Source organism: Phycodurus eques, chromosome 9, assembly GCF_024500275.1.
Source record: "Phycodurus eques isolate BA_2022a chromosome 9, UOR_Pequ_1.1, whole genome shotgun sequence".
Classification (NCBI taxonomy): Eukaryota; Metazoa; Chordata; class Actinopteri; order Syngnathiformes; family Syngnathidae; genus Phycodurus; species Phycodurus eques.
The window spans coordinates 25,982,189-26,004,018 of NC_084533.1; the positions used below are offsets into that span (position 1 = coordinate 25,982,189).

The following is a 21,830-nucleotide window of genomic DNA, read 5'->3' on the forward strand; positions in this document are numbered from 1 at the left end:
AAGATCTTGATTGTACTGCTCACCCACACACTCCAAGCCACACAGGCAGTACCACAGTTTACAGCAACAAGAATTTATTACTGATTGTTTTACACGTTAAAAGATTCACTTTATAATCTAGATTTTTGCTACATGTGAAAGTGCAGTGTACAGCAGGTATAAGAGAGAGTTGCTCAAGGGCTAGATACCCTGAGAAATAATGATACAACACTTTGCGATATCGATATATATTGCTGCAACATTATACCCTGATAGGTAACAATGTTACAGTATCTAACGCTGGTGGTATCAATATCATGTGCTGGGAGGAAACAATATCATACGATACATTGGAATATCGAGAGCTCAAGCTGCTCTATAAATATTGTGTGGTGAGTTAGTGGTGACGCAACACAATATTTAATACTGGTCGTATCATTACTGTACCCTTGCGATATCAATATCAAATCCTGGTGGTATTGACAGTCTACCCCAGGGATTAATGATTTGTCACGATATACAGCCGATATATACAGCGGAACCTCGATTTAACGCACCCTGATTTAACAGAAATTGGGTCCAGTTGCAACTCAAAATCACCCCTTTCATGCAACAAGTTTGGATAAACTTTCAAACTTTTCAAACATTTTAGATTTGTATCGACTCAAACTTCAGACTGTAGGAAATAGTAATAAAACAGCTGTGAAAGCTTTGGTGATATCTCGGGCTCGAACTTCCACTTTAAATCTCGATTTGTTATTCGCGTTGACGGTAACGTATGACTTCTGGATCAGAATCGAATCGTAGCTCCTTGTACTATTCCAAAAACAAAGACGTCATAATCCAACAAATGAAAAATCTAATTGATTATTTGAACACTATATTGAACCAAAAAGAGAGCATGCCGTTTTGGCCCCCTCTTTCCTCATTTTTAGCTTAAAATGGCTTATCTTAACCAGGATTCCTTGCCGTACCGTGGCCAAAGATAGAACCCGGGTTGGTTTTGTGCCTGTCGGTGCCGTAAATCCTCGCTGGCTGGGCACAGCTGCCACCTTTAGCTAGCTGGCTGACTAGCTGGAGAGCTCTCGTCATCTGCCACACTGTGTTGGATCAAATTTCGCCCATTTATTCTGCCGCGGTCGCTCGCTCCAGCGATGGCTCCTTTCCGGCTTCAGTTGTGGTGCTTTCATGAATATCCGTGTGGCTCCTCAGGCTTGGCTGTGAGACCCCTGGAGGTCATCGTCTCGGTGGAGGACAACAGACTTCATCGCCGTCCCCACTGCGACGACCCGTGACAAATGTGCAGAAACTATGCGCAGAAACTATGCGCAGAAAGTCAAAATGCCATCGGTAGTAAACAGAAGCTAAAAATCATGCAATATGTATTTTTTTTTTAATGCAGCATGGCAGCAGTTGCAACTCATGTCAGAATAAAGCAATTTGATATTCTAAAATTCGTTCTGATTCGAGTCCAAAGAGTCTGATTCGTTGATTCTCCTGAATGCTTAAGTTAGAAAAGGTGCGAAGCTGTGCGCTCTTCTGGCAGCGCCCATTCTCCCGTCAACTTCATTCTGTCATTTGCCCGCCTTCCCGCTATTTAAGCACTCTGGTTGGAGCAGCTCTGGACGATGGGCGTTCCCTGTCAAATGTGGCTTGCACGCATTCTCACAAACGCTTAAGCACTTTTTCTCTTCCGTACTCCAGAAGCCGTTGTAGGTCTAGCGCCATGTGAAGGTGAAACATCATATTGCATGTTTTGATTCAGTTACCAGCACGGCAGCTGACTCGTGCTGCCGACGCGGGAGACACCTTGCCCAAAAATGCTCAGCAACTGCCCAACGGCCGTAATGTGTACGCTGATTGCTAAACGTCGACATATTATATCATATTAATTGACGCTTCATTGCTGATGGCGACTTGAAATTTGTTTAAAAGTGCTGCTCACAATATGATGGTCAGTTAGATTTTGACTTGTTTTTATTTGATCTATGTCATTATTGGTCATGAAATCCATTTGACTCGCCTGCGTGTGTGCCGCAATGCGCAAGCATGGTTGCTGGGCAACGCTGATCAACAGTGGCTCACTCGGTTATCTATTGACGAACCTATTCCAAACATGCGTTTAGTCATGAGCACATTATTCTGGTTAATGTACTTTTATTTATTACGGCTGTATTTAATACAGAATACAAAAATACTTGCTCCTTCCAAGTAGCCTGTTAGATGAGTGGCGCAGACGTCTCACTGGCAACGATTAGCATAACTTCTGGATCCGCTGCGCAAATTAATTTCACATCTAAAGTCTGAGATATTTTTCAAAAGGTTATCTATGGCATTCACGTGTCTCAGGAAAACGTTTCGACTTTTCGGGAATTGTAGCCGATCTCAGACTTCAACGAGCCACGCCTCTTAAAACCAACATTGAATGCCGTGACCTTCGATCCCTCAGGCGGCACTGCATCAAAAACCGACATCAATGTGTAAAGGATATCACTGCATGGGCTCAGGAACACTTCAGAAAACCAATGTCAGTAAATACAGTTCGACGCGTCATCCGTAAGTGCAACTTGAAACTCTACTATGCAAAGCAAAAGCCGTTTATCAACAACACCCAGAAACACTGCCGGCTTCTCTGGGCTCGAGCTCATCTAAGATGGACTGATGCAAAGTGGAAAAGTGTTCTGTGGTCCACACTTCAAATTATTTTTGGAAATGGTGGACGTCGTGGAGGAAAAGAGGAAAGGAAACATCCGGACTGTTATGGACGCGAAGTTCAAAAGCCAGCATCTGTGATGGTATGGGGCTGTGTTAGTGCCAATGGCATGGGTAACTTGCATGTCTCTGAAGGCACCATAAATGCTGAAAGGTACATACGGGTTTTGGAGAAACATATGCTGCCATCCAAGCAACATCTTTTTCATGGACGCCCCTGCTTATTTCAGCAAGAGAACGCCAAACCACATTCTGCACGTGTTACAACAGCGTGGCTTTGTAGTTAAAGAGTGCGGGCACTAGACTGGCCTGCCTGCAGTCCAGACCTGTCTCCCATTGAAAATGTGTGGCGCATTATGATGCGTAAAATACGACAACGGAGACCCCAGACTGTTGAACGGCTGAAGCTGTACATGAAGCAAGAATGGGAAATAATTCCACCTACAAAGCTTCAATAATTATTGTCCTCAGTTCCCAAACGTTTGTTGAAAGTTGTTAAAAGAAAAGGTGATGTCACACGGTGGTAAACATGACCCTGTCCCAGCTTTTTTGGAACGTGTTGAAGCCATAAAATTCTAAGTTCATGATTATTTTCTAAAAACAATCAAGTTTATCAGTTTGAACATTAAATATCTTGTCTTTGCAGTGTATTCAATTAACTATAGGTTGAACATGATTTGCAAATCATTGTATTCTGTTTTTATTTACGTTTAACGTCCCAACTTCGTTGGAATTGGGGTTGTACCTTAATGAGGGGAAAAAAATAACTTAAATGATTTTAGCAAATGGCTGCAAAATAACAAAGAGTGAAACATTTGAGGGGGTCTGAATACTTTCCGTGCCCACTGTAATCATTACATGGTTTAGAGTTGCAAGTAATCACCTCACTTCATATGTAGTTGAATAAAGAAACCTCAAGGCCACTTTTTTTTTTATTTTTATTTTTTTTATTAACATTCACCTCCAGTTGTCCTTCCGGCTTTGCCAGATGAACAAGTCGCCTGTGCTCCTTCTGATAGTTTGTCACTGTCAATGAGACACCTGCGAGAGTGCCTGCCTGTTTTTGTGGGGACTGGGGGGTGGGGTGCCAGTGTAGGCAACAAAGGTAAAGTCAGGCAGGCAGTCAGTTCCAATGTGTTACATTCACAAACTGAAACCATGCAAAGAATGCACATGATTTAAGATGATAATTAGCGTGTCGTAATTAGCGTATTTGAAATGAAATGGAAAATGGAAGCAGCAGATGACGACAACGCCTCCTTCCTTCCTTTTCAGTCCTAACACACGACTCCATTATCCCCCGGTGGCATTAGACAATCTTTAGACGTGTCATTCTGTGAAATGGAACACCGCAGACAGGCTGCCTCAAGAGAGCGCGACTGGCGTCGCTCTTAATCTATATATGTATGCTGTTTTTTTCCTTTTTTTTTTTTTGGGAGGGGCTAGGAAATTGCACACGTCGTGATATGACTCAAATGCATCTGTCTCACTTAGCATCTGTTCAAGACGTCTTCCTGCTTTGATGGGAAGCACCTCTCACAAACCGTAGCCCATTCTTATCCCAAACTATGAGGACGGGCCTGCCCCTAATGGACACCTGGTGAAAATAAGACCGGCAAACTATAGCAGAAACTACGCATGGTCAAATTAACAATTGACTGTATTATAGCTCATTTATTCACAAATGAAAGTCATGGGCCGTTAAACTGGACCAGTTTAACGGTCACAATTTGATTAGTCTAAATTCTTAAGATATAAAAACACCAATTGCATTTTTTGTCGATCTGAAGAGCCCCTCGAGAGGCCGCCCGCTGGTCAGAGCCCGAGTCTTCAATTACATAAAATGTCCGTAATTGTGAGTGTAAGTCCCGGACGTGCAGACTTGCCGTTGGCACGAGCCGACTCCAGATGGGCCGCATTGCTCATTCTGCTATCACGAGCGATTATCATGGCGGTCTGCATGTAGCGTGACATGTGAATATTTTAATTTGTCTCATCACACTCGCTGCAGTCGATAAAGAAGCATTACGCCATTTTCTTTTTTAACAAACCCCAAGCTTAAACTAACATGCTACGAATGTACAAATCCAACCTTTTCCCCAATTTACGGCCAGCAAAGGTTTTCCACAGGGCGTGCGCTTAACATAACAGATAAAAGGTCAGCTTTAAGCGGGAAAGGGAGATTTTTTTTTTCACGGCGGACCATAAATATTCATTGCGACGGGCCAAGGTTGCCAGAATAATTTATGGAAATGACGGAATATTCACAACGTAAGTGGAGAACGGGCCGTAGGTGGAATAAAAATGCTCGAGAGGGGAGAATCTGATTTAAGAGCCAATTGCCACAAACATTGACGAGCGATACATGGAGAGCGCAGACCTGTGAGTCAAAATAAGAGTTTCATGCGAGTTCCTGATATAATGTTATTTGTTTACATTACTGTACGGATACGCGAACGAGAACAGCAGCAACAATAGTTAGCGGCATTGGATGTAGTAAAAAAAAAATAATAATAAAATAAAATAAAACTACAATTAGTCTATATTCAGTTGAGAATCAAATAAATAAATGCTTTACTTTTAGTAATGTTGTGGTAGCTATACATGCAGCAAGAATAGTTACCAGCGTTGCATGGATCGAAAAACTGTACATGTATCAATAAATAAACAGCTGAGCATGAAATAAAATCTAGTTATGATGAGTAAATCCACTGAAAAAACACCTGCACGTCATTTTCCCCTTTTTCCTAAAAAAAAGAATCAAATCATGTTTGAATTCTATAAATTCAAAGGACTTTATTTTTCAGTGTTGATACCAGTGCATATGCTGTACGTAAGCCAATTGGAACAGCAGCAAGAATAGTCCGCAGAATTGAATGCCGCGACATACAATAGTCCATATGTATAAGCTGTTGAGAATGAACAGAAATACCATGGTTAAATAGATCATGTGCATACACAGAAGTGAGCAGCAGCATGAACATTCAGCAGCATTAGACTGTTTTTAGTGTTTTTACACACATTTTGAAAGTGATCCATAGCCGACATTCCCGAAGAAAGCAATGTTTGATAGACTTTCCGGAGCAGTTTTCACTGTCTTGTCTGATGTGCCCTTACATTTGATATCCTCTCCGGCTCCCCTCAACCTCTCAAGTTGTTCACAGTAAGTCGATATCCATCTACTGAGGCGTCTGGAAAAAAACTTTTTTCCTGCGCATCAAACGGCCCGGGAATAAAAATGCTTCCTCAGCATTTTCTCTCTCTCTCTCTCACTCTCGCTCTCTCGCTGGCTCGCTGTCTTTGAAGAAGGAGGTTGCTCCATCTCTCTCACTCTCTCTCTCTCTCTCTCTCTCTCCACAATTGTACCTTTTTTGTCTCCCCCGAAATATGTGCAGCAATAACGAGGACGGCATGGGGGTGTTTTTTTATGTAACAATGACAGCCCCAACATTATTTAATAGTTGTTGCCGTGTTCACGGTGCAGACGGTAAACGGTAGGGCAAAATGGCGAGAGCTCACTGAAATTTTTAAAAACGAGTGAACATGGTTTGTTACATTATTGGTATGCTTGGCATTTTCGAATTCTGAAGCCCATCAACGTATTGGAACCATTTGGTGTTTATTTGCGCCACTTTATTTGCATAATACTCATTAGTATTACATTCTGGTCACTAATAAGAGGAGGGTGACGTGTGATTTGTTGCGGTTTGGTCTGTTTGGTATTATTACCATGTGAACATGAAACAAACTGATTTTTGGCCATTTGGTGTTTTTTTTTTTTTTTTTTTTTCTGCTTTACTTCAGTGTGTGTGTGTGTGTGTGTGTGTGTGTCTGTGTGTGTGCGTGTGAGAGAGACTTTTGGCTTGACTATGCGTCATAAAACCGGTTAATATCTTGACATTCTGTTAGGTTTTTATGAATATATTTTACAATATATTGCAACTTTTATTTACAAAAAAATGTTGCTGGACGGGAACAGATTAATTTTATTTCCATTCAATTTAATGCGGAAATATGTTTTGAGACATCTCTGTTTTGAGGTAAGAGCACGGCCACCGAATTCAACTCGTATCTCAAGGCACCACTGTATTCGCTTATCACTGACAGTAAACCTACCTCGTTTACATTATTGTGGCCAATAATAGACGATAGCAGCGTCACATGGCTTTGTTACATTTTATTACTCTTAGAACACAAACCGAATTGTTTACAAAACGCATCGACCGATTGGAACCAGAGAAAGCCGACGACAGGTGTGAAAATCACCCTAAAACCAAATGTTTTATTGAAAAGGAAACATTTAAATCCTCACTTCTGGGGCTCAGTTAAAACCATCACTGCGTTAATGTGCCGACACCGCTATGCGAACGGCGAGGAAATGTGCTAAAACAACGGGGCTCCCGTAAGTCTTGATTGAAACGACCGCTGTCAGTATCGCCTCGCCACAAATACACGCGCAAATTTACTGGCTTCCCAAAGAGTCATGCTGCTTGCATCCTGCGGTGGCAAAAGGACTCCAAATTGAAGTCGAAGTACAGATACGCGTGTAAAAATGATCCTGGGGAAAGTTAGAGGTACTAATTCCACTTCTTTACTGGAGTGGAAGTCAAAAAAAACCCCAAAAAAACTACAGACTCTGGAATGGAGTACAAAGGTGAAATTGGATTTTTACTGTCAAATATTTGTGTGTGGGTTTTTTTCCAGAATAGACTGAGAGTTTTTGAAAGCCAGAAGAGTTACATTTTTCGGCTGGCGCGAGACAAACGTCGGCTCTGTAGTGCGACTGTGCGTCTTGGCCAATTGGGTTGGGATGAAGAGACGGAGTGGAGGAACAGAGCTGATGTCTCTGTTTTTTCCACCTTATAAGACCCCAAAAGCGCGGTTGACTTGACCTATCTCTATTTCCGCCTCAAGCGCGGTTGACTTGACCTCTCTCTATTTCCGCCTTTTTTCATCGAGTCATATATCGGCAGAGGTTGAAAAAAACAAGCGTATTTTGACAAAGTAAGGGGTAGAAGTGACAGATTTTCAATAGTTGGCAGTCAAAGTACAACTTAATTAGGACGATTAAGTCAACTACAGATACCCGAGAAATCTACTGAAGTACAGTAACAAAGTATTTCCACTTTGTAACTTTGTAGCATTGCCTGCATCATCCTACACGTGGCTTCTGTGTCCCGCTTAATTGTTTTCTCTCATTTGTTCATGTGCTGCCGCACGCCCACGCGGCTTCTCTGTGTACTTCACAGCCATGCACCTTTTTGGCCTCAACTGGCAGCTGCAGGAGTTGGACAGCCAGCCGGCGTTTGAAAACGGCGGAGTCGGGAAGCCCGGTCCCTCGCCGTCCAGCGCCGTCACGGCCCTCGCCGCCGACGGTGAGGCAAACTCACTACGATTGTCTTTTCTTTTATGCGTGCTTGTTTTAACGGGAGTTATCGTCCATAATAACAATGCTGGCCGACAACTCCTCAATGCGCCACTAAATGTGTAAAGTAGGCGGCGTATTAATAATTAATTTCTCATTATGCTCGACCGCGTCTACATTACGAATGTCGTTACAATCTAATGAGATCCCATACAAAAGTAGCGACAGTAAACCTATAGTGAAAAACTGTGTGCATGAAGCCCCTACAGATATATTTATCACATGTATTCATAGTTTAAACTGTAAATATCTGGCAAACTATGACCCTAAAACACTTTATTTCATTTCCCTGATAAAGAAATAATGATTTAATAAACATTTATTTGGTTTGCCCTGGTAATGACCCCGAAATGGCTACTTCAGACCAAAACGTAGGACTTCCTGTTCAATTTTGGACTGTATCCTTGACACTATTTTTGGCCTCGTGTTATGATCGCTACTTTTGCCCAATTTCTTGTTGATCGGTGAAACTGGTGTTCGGGGATGTTTTTCCCCCCAACTTAGTTTTCTGGGGTGGTTGTGTTTGAGACCCCTCCAATACATACATTTTCCGATTTATTTGAGTGGCGACAGCATTCTTCTGAAACAGTTTGGTGCACGGTTCGCCTGATTATGATGTGGGAACATTCTACGTTCGGCGGCAAGTAGGCGGCCCATCTTGCTTCACCTTTAACACTTAACGCCTCCAAACCAAAACCAATAGCAGCGATGTGGTGTTGAGTACACGCATAGCAATGTATAACGCCAGCTCATTGAAGTCCGGTTACTTTGAAATCCTCATCGCTTGTTAATGAATACGGCGCAGGGCAGCTTGTAGACTCTTTAAAGGGCGATCAATAGTGGCCGTTATTCTCCCCAGAGGTTACGCTTGGCTCCCAGTCTCGCCTTTGACTGGAGTTAAAGTGACAGCCAATGGCCTCATTAAACGCCAACACCGAAGCAAGGCGAGCGGTGTCTGGGTGCAAACACACGCGTGTGCACACGTACGCACGCACGCACACACACACACACACACACACACACACACACACACAGACCTACAGGGTCCAGCTACAGTATGCTTGTTATGCTCAACCATGTGACCAGTTTATTACAATTGTTGTCAAGTGAAAGTGCCATTTAAAACCAAATGAAATGGGTCTCAATTATGGACAAATGCAACAAGCGTCGGTGCCTGACAAACACACGCAACATTATGGAACATCTGTGCCTCAGCGTCTACTTGGGGAAACAAGGCTATTAGAGGTAATACAGAGAAACCACAAGAAAGGAGGCAGAGCGCGTGGAACCAATAAGTGGCGTAGCTCCCGGGACATAAATATGCATGCACAAAACATCGTGGTGTGACCACATATCAGGTTCTACTTATGAAATTGAGTATTCCGGCAACAACTTCCAGATAATAATAAAGTGGCATAGCTCGCAAGAAATAAAGACGGTCTTACAAGATGTGAGTGCATGAATGAATCGGTCTCTCTATAGCTTGAACTGGCCGATGGCCGGATCTCGCGAGACTTGTCGCGGTTACATCAGGTAGCACTGTGTTGTGAGTTTGTGAGGGAAAATGTGAGGGGAATGCATGGAGGAAACGGGAACGTCGCTGAACTTGGTTTATTTTACGTCAGGCACCTTGTTGGGCAGCTAAACGGTCCTCGGGCAAATGTATGGATTTCGGTTGCCGCAGACGGCTTTTGTTGTTTTCTTTATCATTGAAGCTTGTCTTGTGATCATTATTGCTACGTTTGTGCATGGGAAATGAATCAGGCATTCACTAAATATTAAAAAAAGGAAATACTGAAAACTACAGCAAGATGTTAGAGGAATTGATAAGCTTTATCATCATTATGTCATCTCTAGTCGTGGCTTGGGTGAAGAGGCTTTTTTTTTTTAACATCCATCCATCCATCCATCCATTTTCTTTATCGCTTATCAAAAATACTTAAATAGCACAAACGGAGCATTAATTATGAGAAGAGTAGCGTAGGCATTAGAATCGGTCATGTCCAGCACATAAGTAATGAATTGTTTCTTTGTGAATGTATTTCTTATGGAGGACTTAGGAGACGCCTGAAGTGCTCCTTCCATGTTTTTTGGGGAATTCCACAGAGATGTCGGCCATTTGTCACGTTGCTAATAGTACTAATAGCAACCGTTCTGTTTGCACCACCTAGGAAGGACGAGCATTCTCCACCAGGAGAACAACTCTGTGGACACGGGGCCCGTGGACGTCGGGAAAAGAGCGGGCCTAAGTGTTCCTCCAGGCGTTTTCTGGCGTTCCCAGCTCAGCGTGGACAAGCCGCGGTTCCTCAAGTTCAACATCACGGTGCAGAAGAACGCCTTGATCGGCGTGTACGGGCGCAAGGGTCTCGCGCCGTCTCACACGCAGGTGAGGACTGCAGCTTTTACTTGGGTTTTGGTTAAGGGAGTTAGGGTCTGGGCTACATGGCTATGGCTAAAAATAGGGTTGGGGTTAAAGGTTTACGGCAGAGCAATTTTCATACCGTGAAATGCAACTCAAAGTGCTTTACATAGTTAAAATCAATCCCATCATGCCACTCATCCACACAGACACACAAAATAATAATCATAATAACAACTAACCCTAACCTCACCGAATCTTGCGTAACTTTATCCAATCCATCTGTCTATCGTGAATATCCGTGCAGCTCCTCACGGCCATCGAACGCCTCGTTTTGCGGAGATTAGTCTCTCGGGGGAGAGTACGGCCCTGTGATGTACGTGATCAGGTACAACTGTGGATGCAAGTGAGCATATGTGCATACGTAGTAAGTCAAAATGGCGGCGGAAGTAAACAAAGCATTGCAGCTCTTGTCAGAATGAAATATGTACTTTGATTTGTTCTCAATCAAATGCGAAAACGATGCTTCTGGATTTGTTTTTTACAAGCGGGCTCGTTCGTAGCACTACTCTACACGTAGAGCTTAGAATCACTTTTGACTGAGTAAATGGATTTCGCTTCAGCTTTTAACTATCGGCTCTGATTTTACCTTGCTAATTTACCATTGTCCCTTACGTGTCGGCCATTTGCCGATTCAAGTGTTCCTGAAATGTCCCGACGTGTCACTTGAACGAAACGACATTGGTGAATTCCCGCCATCTGGGCACAATGCTGACAAAACCACTCAGAAGACAGCGGCTTGCGGCAAAATAAAAAGCTCTCCGCCTTACCTTGTTGACATTTTGTCCTAGTAAAGCACTTCACCCGAGTGCCGAGCCTCCTCGGCAGAGCAGTGTCGGTCAAGCAGGTGAGATGGACTGCATTTTTAAAGTGATCGAGGAAAAAAGAAGCTCAACCAATTCAAAGCGGAAAGGCGAATTATTAACAAGCCAAAAGGGTTGGGTTAGGTTAGGCTTAGAGAATTTGAGGGTTTGCTATAGGGGGTTAAGGAAATAAGGGTGAGGTAGTTAGCGTTAGAAGAGACTCGGCAAACTCTACAGTATCAATGAGGAACGGGGAGTTATAAACATGACAACATTGCTAGGGGATTAGGGTATGGATTTGTAGTTAAACCTGAGGTTTGGGGTTCGAGGAGGGACGAGGTAAACAGCTCAACAGAATCAAAGATTAAAGGACAGGTAAGTAACACCCTAACCCTATTGTCTTTTTGAGTAGGGTTAGGAGATAAGGGTTCAGTGATAAGGGTGAGGTTTCACCCAAGTGTCGAGGAGAGTGCGGTCGGTCATACAGGTGAGCTGGACTGCGCTTTGTGGTAGGGGGGGAAAAAAAAGAAAGAGTCACAAAATCTAAAGGCAATCAAACAGGAAAGAGGAGTAATTAACAAGACGACCCCTTTTGTGTCAGTGCCAGACGCCGTGTCAATCGCGGCCGCCTCGGAGCTGCATTCAGCCGCCGATCAATGCGTTTACTCAACTGAGCATGAAAGAGCCCGGCCGGCAATATTGAGCGTCCCATTCATAGCCAGCAAAGGGGAGACAACATTTACGAGTAACAGCTTTTACGCTTCTTGTCAAATATAGACCTTGTCCTCTCGCTATTGAGTCCCTGTCAGCGGCTGTACAAAGAAAACAAACTGGGGGGGGGAGAGGGGTGGAACTTTTTTTTCCCCTGGAGAATGTGTAGCAGGTCACTCAATCTAAACGCTGTGTTTGTCCTCTGACTCCCCACGCCTAATGTCACTGCCATTGTTGGACCGAGATGAGCTTAGAAGGGGTTCAAGCGACCCCATCGAGACGGATGCATTCGACCGGAAGCCTCTAAGCTATTTGCGATGGGACTGTATTATTGCTTCCCCCAAGCACAAAGAAGCCAACTACCGGCGGGTTAATAACATCCACCCACCCTTCTTTCCCTAACACCCCCCCCCCGCTGCAATCAAAGGGTCGACTTCACCGGTGCGGCACGAAAGTCAGCCAAAAAAATTGCTTGCAGACGTCCTTGTTTGTCATATTCCCAACTAATATATCCTGTTTTAATGTATTTTCTTATTCCCTTGTCTTTCAGAAACATTCAGTTAAAGCCACGTTCGTTACAGTATTTGCCACCGGGAGGCAAAGCTGCATGTTTGAAAGAGATGGTTTGATCGTTCCATAGTCAGAAGGCTCGTGTTTCAGTTCGTCTAAAAACATATTATGTCTGCTGCAATGGAGGGTTACTTTGTTGTCTAAACACACTGAACAGTGGTTAAAAGTTTAAATTTGTCCACTGATCACCCTAAAAAGCTTCTCTGACTCACTTCCTTTCCTTCGTCTCTGAAGTATCTGTATTTTCAGCCCGTTGGCCAGTCTTGTAAGTGTGGAATTTTGTGACTTTAATATATGACAAACCAAATGACGAATCAATCCTCTTCTCTCCCAGTCTCATACATGGTTAATACTCCTGTCAGAAATTGGCTTCCAGTGCTAGTCAATTTCTGTCCTATTATTGCACTCCAAGGGTTCATTTCGACCATATGAACTTTCCTTGTTGAAAGCCAATGTTTTATTTTCAGGGTCGAAATGTAATTCTACTGTAATTTGTCTACCAATCGGTTAACCTTATGTATTATGTACTTTCTTAGACTCGACAAAGCGTCAGTGTGTGTTCCAGGCGTTCACCATCTGGCAATGAAATGTTTTCAGTGGGATGATGTTCACGCCACTTGTCAGCCTTTAGTTTTGTTTTGTCTGGTATTGTTGCGAACCACGCCAAAGTCCAATCTGACTACTCTTTAAAAAACAAACAGCGACGATTTGTTTGCATGGCAAGCTCCCCCTCGGTCGATCATTTCGAACACCAGTCTGCACCAGTGGCTTGGTTCGTCTGCGTGTAGTTTGCAATCTCCCAAAGCAGGGAATCATCTTTTCTGCATATGCTGTGCTGCGCTGTGCCTATTAGCCTGTCTGGGGGACATGTTGTTTTCCTCCGCGCTGCACAGCTTAGGTCCAAATGAGTTCCAGCTGTTCAGTGGGTACTGTGAGAGCGGAGGCACCTCTTCAATTATTGTTTGTTTGTCTTGTAAGTCGATGTTTGTTTGCGGGAGGAGAAAGCACATTTAGACTAGACTTTACACTGATCTGATGGGCTTTATCGGACGGGCCGATAATTTGCATTTGAATGCAAATTTTGTGATCGGCTGCAAAGTCTTCATTTGCCTATCGATCAATGACATCATTGATCGAATCCGCGAATTAAGATATGATTGCTGACACAATCTCGTTTACTCCGGGGATGTTCCGCAGTGCTGTCTTGTATGTTTGAATCTGAAAGCTCGTTTATTTTTTAGAACTTTCTCTTGTTTTTGTGACTACGTCGCGCGAGCAGCTCGGTTTTTCCCGTAGCTGTGGCTAGTTAGCTAAAGTGGCTAAACACGGTGCAGAGCCTCTGCTATGAGGCACTAATAATCATCACCTCCGTGGCTCGTTCGTCACCAGATTATTATATCCAATAACGCATACAAGACGTCAGTGCCGAATATCCCCCGAATAAAGAAGACTTTGTTGCGCGGGAAGCTCCACGGCTCTGCGCCGGCTGTGTTTAGCCACGCTAGCGTCACTAATCATTGCGTCATTAAGTCACTAATCATCGCATTCATGGCGGATTTGTTTCCAGATTATGTCCAATAATGCACAGACAACAACTGTGTGCTAGAGAACTTTATTCATCATCGACGTTGGGTTAGAAGGACACCACAAAGCGCACCAAAACACCATGACCCTGTCGTAACACCTGTCAGAATATACGGCCTTCGGCCACGAGATCGGCCACGAGTAGGTAATCATTGTTTGTAGGCAGATAACGTTGTGGCATCTTACAACACGTTGTGCTGTGGCGATATAATAAGACAAGCTCGTCGAAGTTAATGCTGAGTGATATGTTTCATCATTTGTTTTTGTTTATATGCTGCGCCGACAAAATATGTTTTCACATGAAAACTTTGGGGACCGCTGCGCTTTGGAATTCTTTTATTTTGTATTGTGCATTATTGCATTGTCAGTGCAATGTAAATATTTTTTATTCATTTTGTAGATGATTTATTCTTTGAATTTATTTGTGCAAATGCAATGCCTTGATTATAGTGAGGTTAGTAGACAGTCATAGCCATGCATTGTACTAATAATTTTGTGATCTATCTATCTATCTATCTATCTCTATTGTGATTGTATCCGTTTATTTCAACTCGCCAATCGGCCCCCAAAATATAATATAATATATATATATATATATATATATACCATATAAAGCTTTATTTAGGCCCCAGCCTTGCCGGCTAAATGAATAACTCGTTTGCGGTATACAGCATATCCTTTGGTTAAGTTTTAAATGCCTATAATTACCAACAATAAATTCAATTCATTCATTTTGATTGCATAAACTACTCAGCATCGACTGGGTCTCTTGGATCATTTACATATTTAAAAGAAATACAAACTTTATTAGCCATCTGCAAACTCTATCCATCAGGTGAATAACCGAATTATTGTTTGATTTTCATGCAAATAAAAGAAATACAATTATGTGCCGAAGCCCAACAGAGAAAGAGAGAGATTTTTTTTCCCCTTTTAGTGCAGCGACTCACTCTGAATACCCACTGATGGTAAAATTAACATTGTCCTTAAATATTGGATTTCCACATACAAAACCCAGTAGGACAAACTCTAAATGCAGTGGAATTTCTGTCAAGGAGAATTCATATATTGGGTTTATGTTTCTTTGTCTTGATTCCTGGAGCAGCGCAAAAACAAAATATATATATATATTTTTTAAAGGCAGCTTTAATCGGATCCCACAAGGCTCCGCGTCAAGTGAGATATAACTGCGGTTCACGGACAACATTTTTACAGTCTCAAAAGAAGTCGTAAGATTGACGCTACCATAATCGGTTGTATAAATGTATGACATGTTGAGGCTATGTCAGAATCATCTTTATTTGCCAAGTATGTCCAGAACACACAAGGAATTTGTCTCCGGTCGTTGGAGCCGCTCTACTACGACAGATGTGGGAGGAAACCGGAGTGCCCGGAGAAAAGCCACTTACAGAACACTTTGGAGACATAAAGACATTGACAAAAAACAATTGGGCAAAAAGATGCAGAGTCCTCGAGCACTTAGACCAGTTCGAATGACTCATTTTGCAATAGTCCGGTGCAATGACCCATTGTGCAAAGGGCGCCGAGACTTCAAGGAGTGTATGCGGTTTAAAGTGACGAGTCGTGCGATCATCTGGGACAATGTCGGTTGTGCAAATGTTACAGATACTCCTCAATCGGTGTGCAAATGGAGCAGATGCTACTCTGGCATGAGTGGCCAGTATATGCAAATAGTGCAGCATGGCGAGACAACTACAGTGAGTGCACGAGTCATACGTAATTGGCCCCACAGAAATGTGGCAACGAACTCAAGTCAAAAAATTGCCAGCTTGTTGCAATGGAATTAGAGGTTAGGTGTTTAAGAAGCTGATCGCAAGAGGGAAGAAGCTGTTGGAATGTCTACTAGTTCTAGTTTGCGTTGATCGGTAGCGCCTACCTGAGGGAAGGAGCCGGAAGAGCCGGTGACCGGGGTGGAGAGGGTCCGAGAGGATTTTGCACGCCCTTGTCTTAGTTCTGGCAGCGTGCAAGCCCTCAATGGTGGGTAGGGGGGTACCGACAATCCTTTCAGCAGTTTTGATTGTCCGTCGCAGTCGGAGTTTGTCCTTTTTTGTAGCGGCACCAAACCAGACTGTAATGGAAGAACACAGGACTGATTCGATGACCGCTGTGTAGAACTGTCTCAGCAGCTCCGGTGGCAGGCCGTGCTTGCCGAATATGTCTTCCATATTCGGCTTATATTAAAGCTATGTGTGGCCGAACAATCATACACTTGTGTCGGCAAAACAATCACTCGCTTGTGTCGGCTATGTATGGAAAGTCAAGGCTGTGTGTTGCATATGAAAGTTACATGAGGCATAGTAAGGGTATGTGAGGCATATTAAAACCAGGCATAACAATCATGTCAAAACAATGCCCCTCTTGTGAGCAGTTAATCAATGATGCTGGAATCTCTCGTGTGCTTTTTCCGCAGTACGACTTTGTGGAGCTCTTGGATGGCAGCCGGCTCATCGCTAACGAACACCGTGCCCCGAGCGAGCCCGACAGAGGAGCCAGCCCGGAGCAGCAGGTGGTGGTCCACCAAGCGGGGTTCATCCAGTACCTCGACGCCGGCGTGTGGCACCTGGCTTTCTATAATGACGGACGCAGCGTGGAGGCAGTGTCCTACAAGGCCATCGTCCAGGGTACGACCATTTTTGAAGTGAAAATGTCGTATACGATATATATTATATATATATCGTATACGACATTATATATATATATATATATATATATATATATATATATATTAGTCTGCATTTTGAAAATGCGTGTATCAGATACGAGATTTACAAGATGTGATTTTAGGAAACCACCAGCATCATTTTTTTAATGTACCGGTACTACTGTCAGTTTTATACTGACAATTTTAACCAATTGTGAGAGAAAAAGTGATTTTTTTTGGGGGGGGGAGGGGATACAAACTCCCCACTTTAATTTGACCTTCTCTGAACGGCCATTCACAACAGGTATTCGATTCACATTATATCCGCGTATAAAGTTGTTGTTTTCCTGGTTGCCAGTCTATTAACTTTTCAACAAGCTCAACAAAAAAGTCAAGCCGAGTCTACTCGACTGTTTGTCAAGTAAACGCACGCGGCCTTTCCCACTTCGCCTGCGTGACCAAACAAAGATCAGCTGGATTGAGACGGAGAAAAAAAAAAAAATCCCGCCTGTCTGACAAACAAGTCAATGTTTCAGACTTTTCCGCAGCCTTGAAGGCCACGAGAGTTCTTCTTTGGGGGAATCTCTGATCATTGGCTGCCGCACTGTAGTAAAAGCCATGCGTGGGCATTGATTCTTACCGCCAAACAACTTGTAGGCTTTGGCAAAAGGCTGGAGATCATCTTTTTTCTCCGCTATTTCCTTCGGGGGGCAGACTTTCATCGATTGGGCCCTCCCAAATATGAAGGTATTGACGCGCCTGGCGGAAATTGCCCGGGTCCACCTCCAGCTCAAAAGAACATCCAATACAATCGGAACAACCAATACAATCCAGAGTAATAACTCCCTAAGAATAAATAAAGAAAGAAAGAAAAAAGTTTGCCCTCTTCGCACTTATCAAAACATCGGCCGTCTGGGAGTCCGTTGAGCGAGTACGCGGCTCTTACTTTGCAGGATATGTCAGATTAACTTCAAGTTGGAGAGGACTTAAAACACTCGGGGGATTGCTCCACTCCGCTTGATCATCGGGGCGTTGGGCCGCGATCGGGTAAAAAAAAAAAAAAAAAAACAGGAAATGCTGGGGGAAAAAAAAGTAGGAAAGACAGTGGGAATATGTGTCAAGGAAATTGAATTATTTGCTCTAATTTCAAATGCTCTTTGTGGCTTTTATTTGACGGATGCGGGAAGAAGCGTTACGGAGGCTTAAACCTTAGTGGAATGGATACACTTTGCTTTGCCTTCCACAAATAAGGGACGCTCGGTGGGTGGGGGCGGGGGACGTGGCACTGTCTTGTGGTGAAATGTGCACTTGTCAAAAAGTTACTTGAAAAGCCATCTCCCCCTGATTTGCGGCACGGTGACAGTGGCGCGATGCGATATTAATAGTCTGACTTCCTGCAGAGTCTGTCACCGAGTGCGCGCACAACTGCTATGGGAACGGCGAGTGCGTGGTGGGTTCCTGTCACTGCTTCCCGGGATTCATCGGGCCATACTGTTCCAGAGGTAATTATACACTTTTAGTTACATACTTGTACATAGGTATATATACACTACATGTACTTTATCACTCAGTTAACTTGTTACTTAGCAACATTCACGTCAAATAGGACTGGTGGGACTTTCTTTTTTTTTTTTTTTTTTTTTTTTTATTGGATTTTTTTAGGTCAAATGTAAATGATGAGCTCTTGGCTAATATTGTAGTGATATACAGTAATATGGTATTCATGGATTTTGCTATAAAAAATGGCATTCACGAAATCAAATCGTGTAAAGCTGCCAGTTGACCATTTTTTGTCCTATCCTGTGCACAAATTTAATTTGATCATGATCCCCATCGCGATAATACGAATTTCATATTCATATTTATAAAAGCCATTCTTTTGTTGGATTGTAGGGTCACTCATATTTTTTTAAACTAAGCTACTTTTTGTATATTGATTAATGTAAAACGCTACCAGTTAGAAAAGAATATATGTGCAGAATTTACATTGAATTATGTGTTAATATTCATAATTAACTGACACACTGATCATGTTAAAACATTCTCACAATAATTATCAACAACAATTAACAAGGTAGGAAACAAATCAACTTTATTTCTATAAATATTTGTGAGTGTTTACAATTTGGATGGAATTGTTTTGTTCAGCTTCTCACAACCACAATTTTTGCTGAAAGAGTAAAACACAGCATTATTGTGGACTTTGTTCAGGGGGTGCACGACTTTCCACGATATCCGATAAAATTTAAATCATACCTAAGCACAAAATGTGTTGTTCAGTTGCATTTCACGCTAACTTTTGGAAGACCGACTGGTTAGCACATCTGCCTCACAGTTCTGAGGACCGGGGTTCGAATCCATCCGTTTTCTGAGCCGCTTCTCCTCACTAGGGTCGCGGGCGCGCTGGAGCCTATCCCAGCTGTCATCGGGCAGGAGGCGGGGTACACCCTGAACTGGTTGCCAGCCAATCGCAGGGCACATAGGAACAAACAACCTTTCACACTCACAGTCACGCCTACGGGCAATTTAGAGTCCCCAATTAATGCATGTTTTTGGGATGTGGGAGGAAAGCGGAGTGCCCGGAGAAAAGCCACGCAGGCACAGAACATGCAAACTCCACACAGGCGGGGCCGGGGATTGAACCCGGGTCGTCAGTACTGTGAGGCTGACGCGCTAACCAGTCGGCCACCGTGCCGTATATTTTTTCCAACTAAATTATTGTGGAAAATGTACTTAAATGTCATTCTTTCGTGTCTCACATAATTTGTTTTTGCCATGGTTGAGAAACAGGATGCTTAAATAATGCAACTTTGGTCTCATGTTGTTTGGAAGTAAGAATGTTTTTTTTTTAAAATTGTGTTTACTAAATCAACACTAAATCATGTACTGTTGTATGATAAATTATTATATATTATCATTGTGGACTGCAATTTCAGACTGATTCTGATATGGTCATTTTCCGTCGGATTTCCGAATATATGAAAACACTTTTCTTTGTTGTTTTACGTTTTTAGTACCATTGAACAATTATTGTGAAATAATCTAATTCGAGACGGCTTCATTTTTTTGGTGTAATTTCCTTCTAAATAAATGCAAGAAATATGTTCTAGTGTTATTCTTTCACATTATTTATTTTTATGTTTCTATCTTTGGACAGAATCAGTCATTGGAAAACAGGATGCTGTTGCAGTTACAGATTGCTTTTTTTGTTGTTGTATGATTTCCTACTGATTGTGCAAGCATTTGCTACACAACAATGTAAATAATTGTTCTCTGTCATGCTTCACGTGACATTTTATTATTATTTCACATTCATTGGGAAATGTGATTTTAGAGTGTCTGATCTGTTCATTTATTTTGTATGATTTCCAACTGTATATAACACTGAATGTTATTTTCTGTTGTTTTTTTTTTTCCAACTTATGTTTTATGTTTTCTCCCACTCGACAATTGATGGGAAATAATTCGGTTAAAGACTGCTTAATTTTTTTCCTATGGTTTCCCGACTAGATTCCTGCAAAAAAATTGTGTTTGTCTTTTTAGATGTTATAATCTTTTAATAATCATGAAGAAAATGGGATGCTGGAAAAGGTATTGTCAAATTAAGACTTTGGTCTTACTGTATGTGCTGGAAATTAATACATAGACTGCTTAATTTTTTGTAGGATTTGCTACTAAATTATCGCTATGCGCTTAATCAACTACTACTCTATGTATTTTGTGTGTATTATGTATTTTCAACGCTGACCTTACTGTTTTTACTTTTTTAAATTTTTGTATTTTTTTTTTTTTATGCGTTCCAGCTGCCTGCCCTGTCCTGTGCAGCGGTAACGGCCAGTACACTAGGGGGCGCTGCCAGTGCTACAGCGGCTGGAAAGGCACAGAGTGCGATGTGGCCTCAGGCCAGTGCGTGGACCCTCGGTGCGGGGGCCACGGTGTGTGCGTGGCGGGCAACTGTGTGTGCAACACCGGCTGGAGAGGCAGCAACTGTGAACAAGGTAATAAAGTGTTCCCCCCACTGCATCGCAGATTTTCTTTGTGGACCGTATCTACTTGTCCATCATGGAAATCTGCAGTTTATAGCAATCTTTTTGATGTGTTTTTTCTCCCCCCCACCCCCGCATTTTACTCACTTATTGTGCTGTGATGCCCTTGCCAAGTGGGAAAGGAAAGCCACAGTTGTCAATGCACTCAATGTCAGTCACGGAGAACACTAAAATGCATTAACACAATGGGCCTCATTCACTAATAATTGCGGAGAAGTGTTCTTACGCTGCGCACAAGTTGAGCGTATACGCAAAATTCACCGTCAGATTCATGACGTGCGTAGCGGCCAATCTTCTTCACATCCCCGTGCGCATGTTATGAACACAACGAGTGTAAGAGAAATGTGAAGAAGGCTCATATCTAATGTCCAGACACTACAGTACGTACTGTAGTGTCTGGACATTAGATATGATACTTACTTAAATACTTTTTCTATACGTGTAATGGGTTCATATATTTTTTGGTTTTTCAACACATTCCCACACAAAGTATGGGATAACATACTGTGAATGTGTGTAACTGCTTAATTTGTGTTTTCAAGTCGACCAAGCACATAATGCGTCGTACGTTGTTATTGACGCCCTGTGACGAAATTACCACGTGCAGGTAACGGGCTAACCTATCACCGAGCTTCGGAGTCGCCCGATCCGATGAATCAATCAATGAAGTCGTTTAAGAAGGAGCGTCATTCCTTTCTCTCTTAGGGCCGATCCGCTTGGCCGCTTTTAACAGTATCGACCCGCACTGCGGCCAAAGGCAATTACCGACTCAGATTTACATGGACGGTTAGCAACCATGCATGCGCAAACCAATTCAATGAAGGAAGGTTTGCCTTTGACGGGAAGACGGAAAGGACATTTTTTTTATCGGCTTTTTGTAGTTTGTTCCTTCGCGACGCACGATTGGCTAAGGCATGGG

At 42.7% G+C, this 21,830-nt stretch overlaps 1 protein-coding gene across 5 annotated transcripts in view; it reads left to right on the forward strand.

The window, feature by feature from the left end:
• Positions 1 to 21,830, forward strand: part of si:dkey-237h12.3 (teneurin-3) — a 120,552-nt gene that overhangs the window by 28,136 nt on the left and 70,586 nt on the right. For all 5 annotated transcript variants that reach the window (XM_061685400.1, XM_061685402.1, XM_061685401.1 and 2 more), the window contains 5 exons: positions 7,941 to 8,066; positions 10,288 to 10,502; positions 16,635 to 16,845; positions 18,266 to 18,367; positions 20,669 to 20,863. In XM_061685400.1, the coding sequence (XP_061541384.1) occupies positions 7,941 to 8,066; positions 10,288 to 10,502; positions 16,635 to 16,845; positions 18,266 to 18,367; positions 20,669 to 20,863 (849 nt within the window). The remainder of the gene's footprint in view (positions 1 to 7,940; positions 8,067 to 10,287; positions 10,503 to 16,634; positions 16,846 to 18,265; positions 18,368 to 20,668; positions 20,864 to 21,830) is intronic.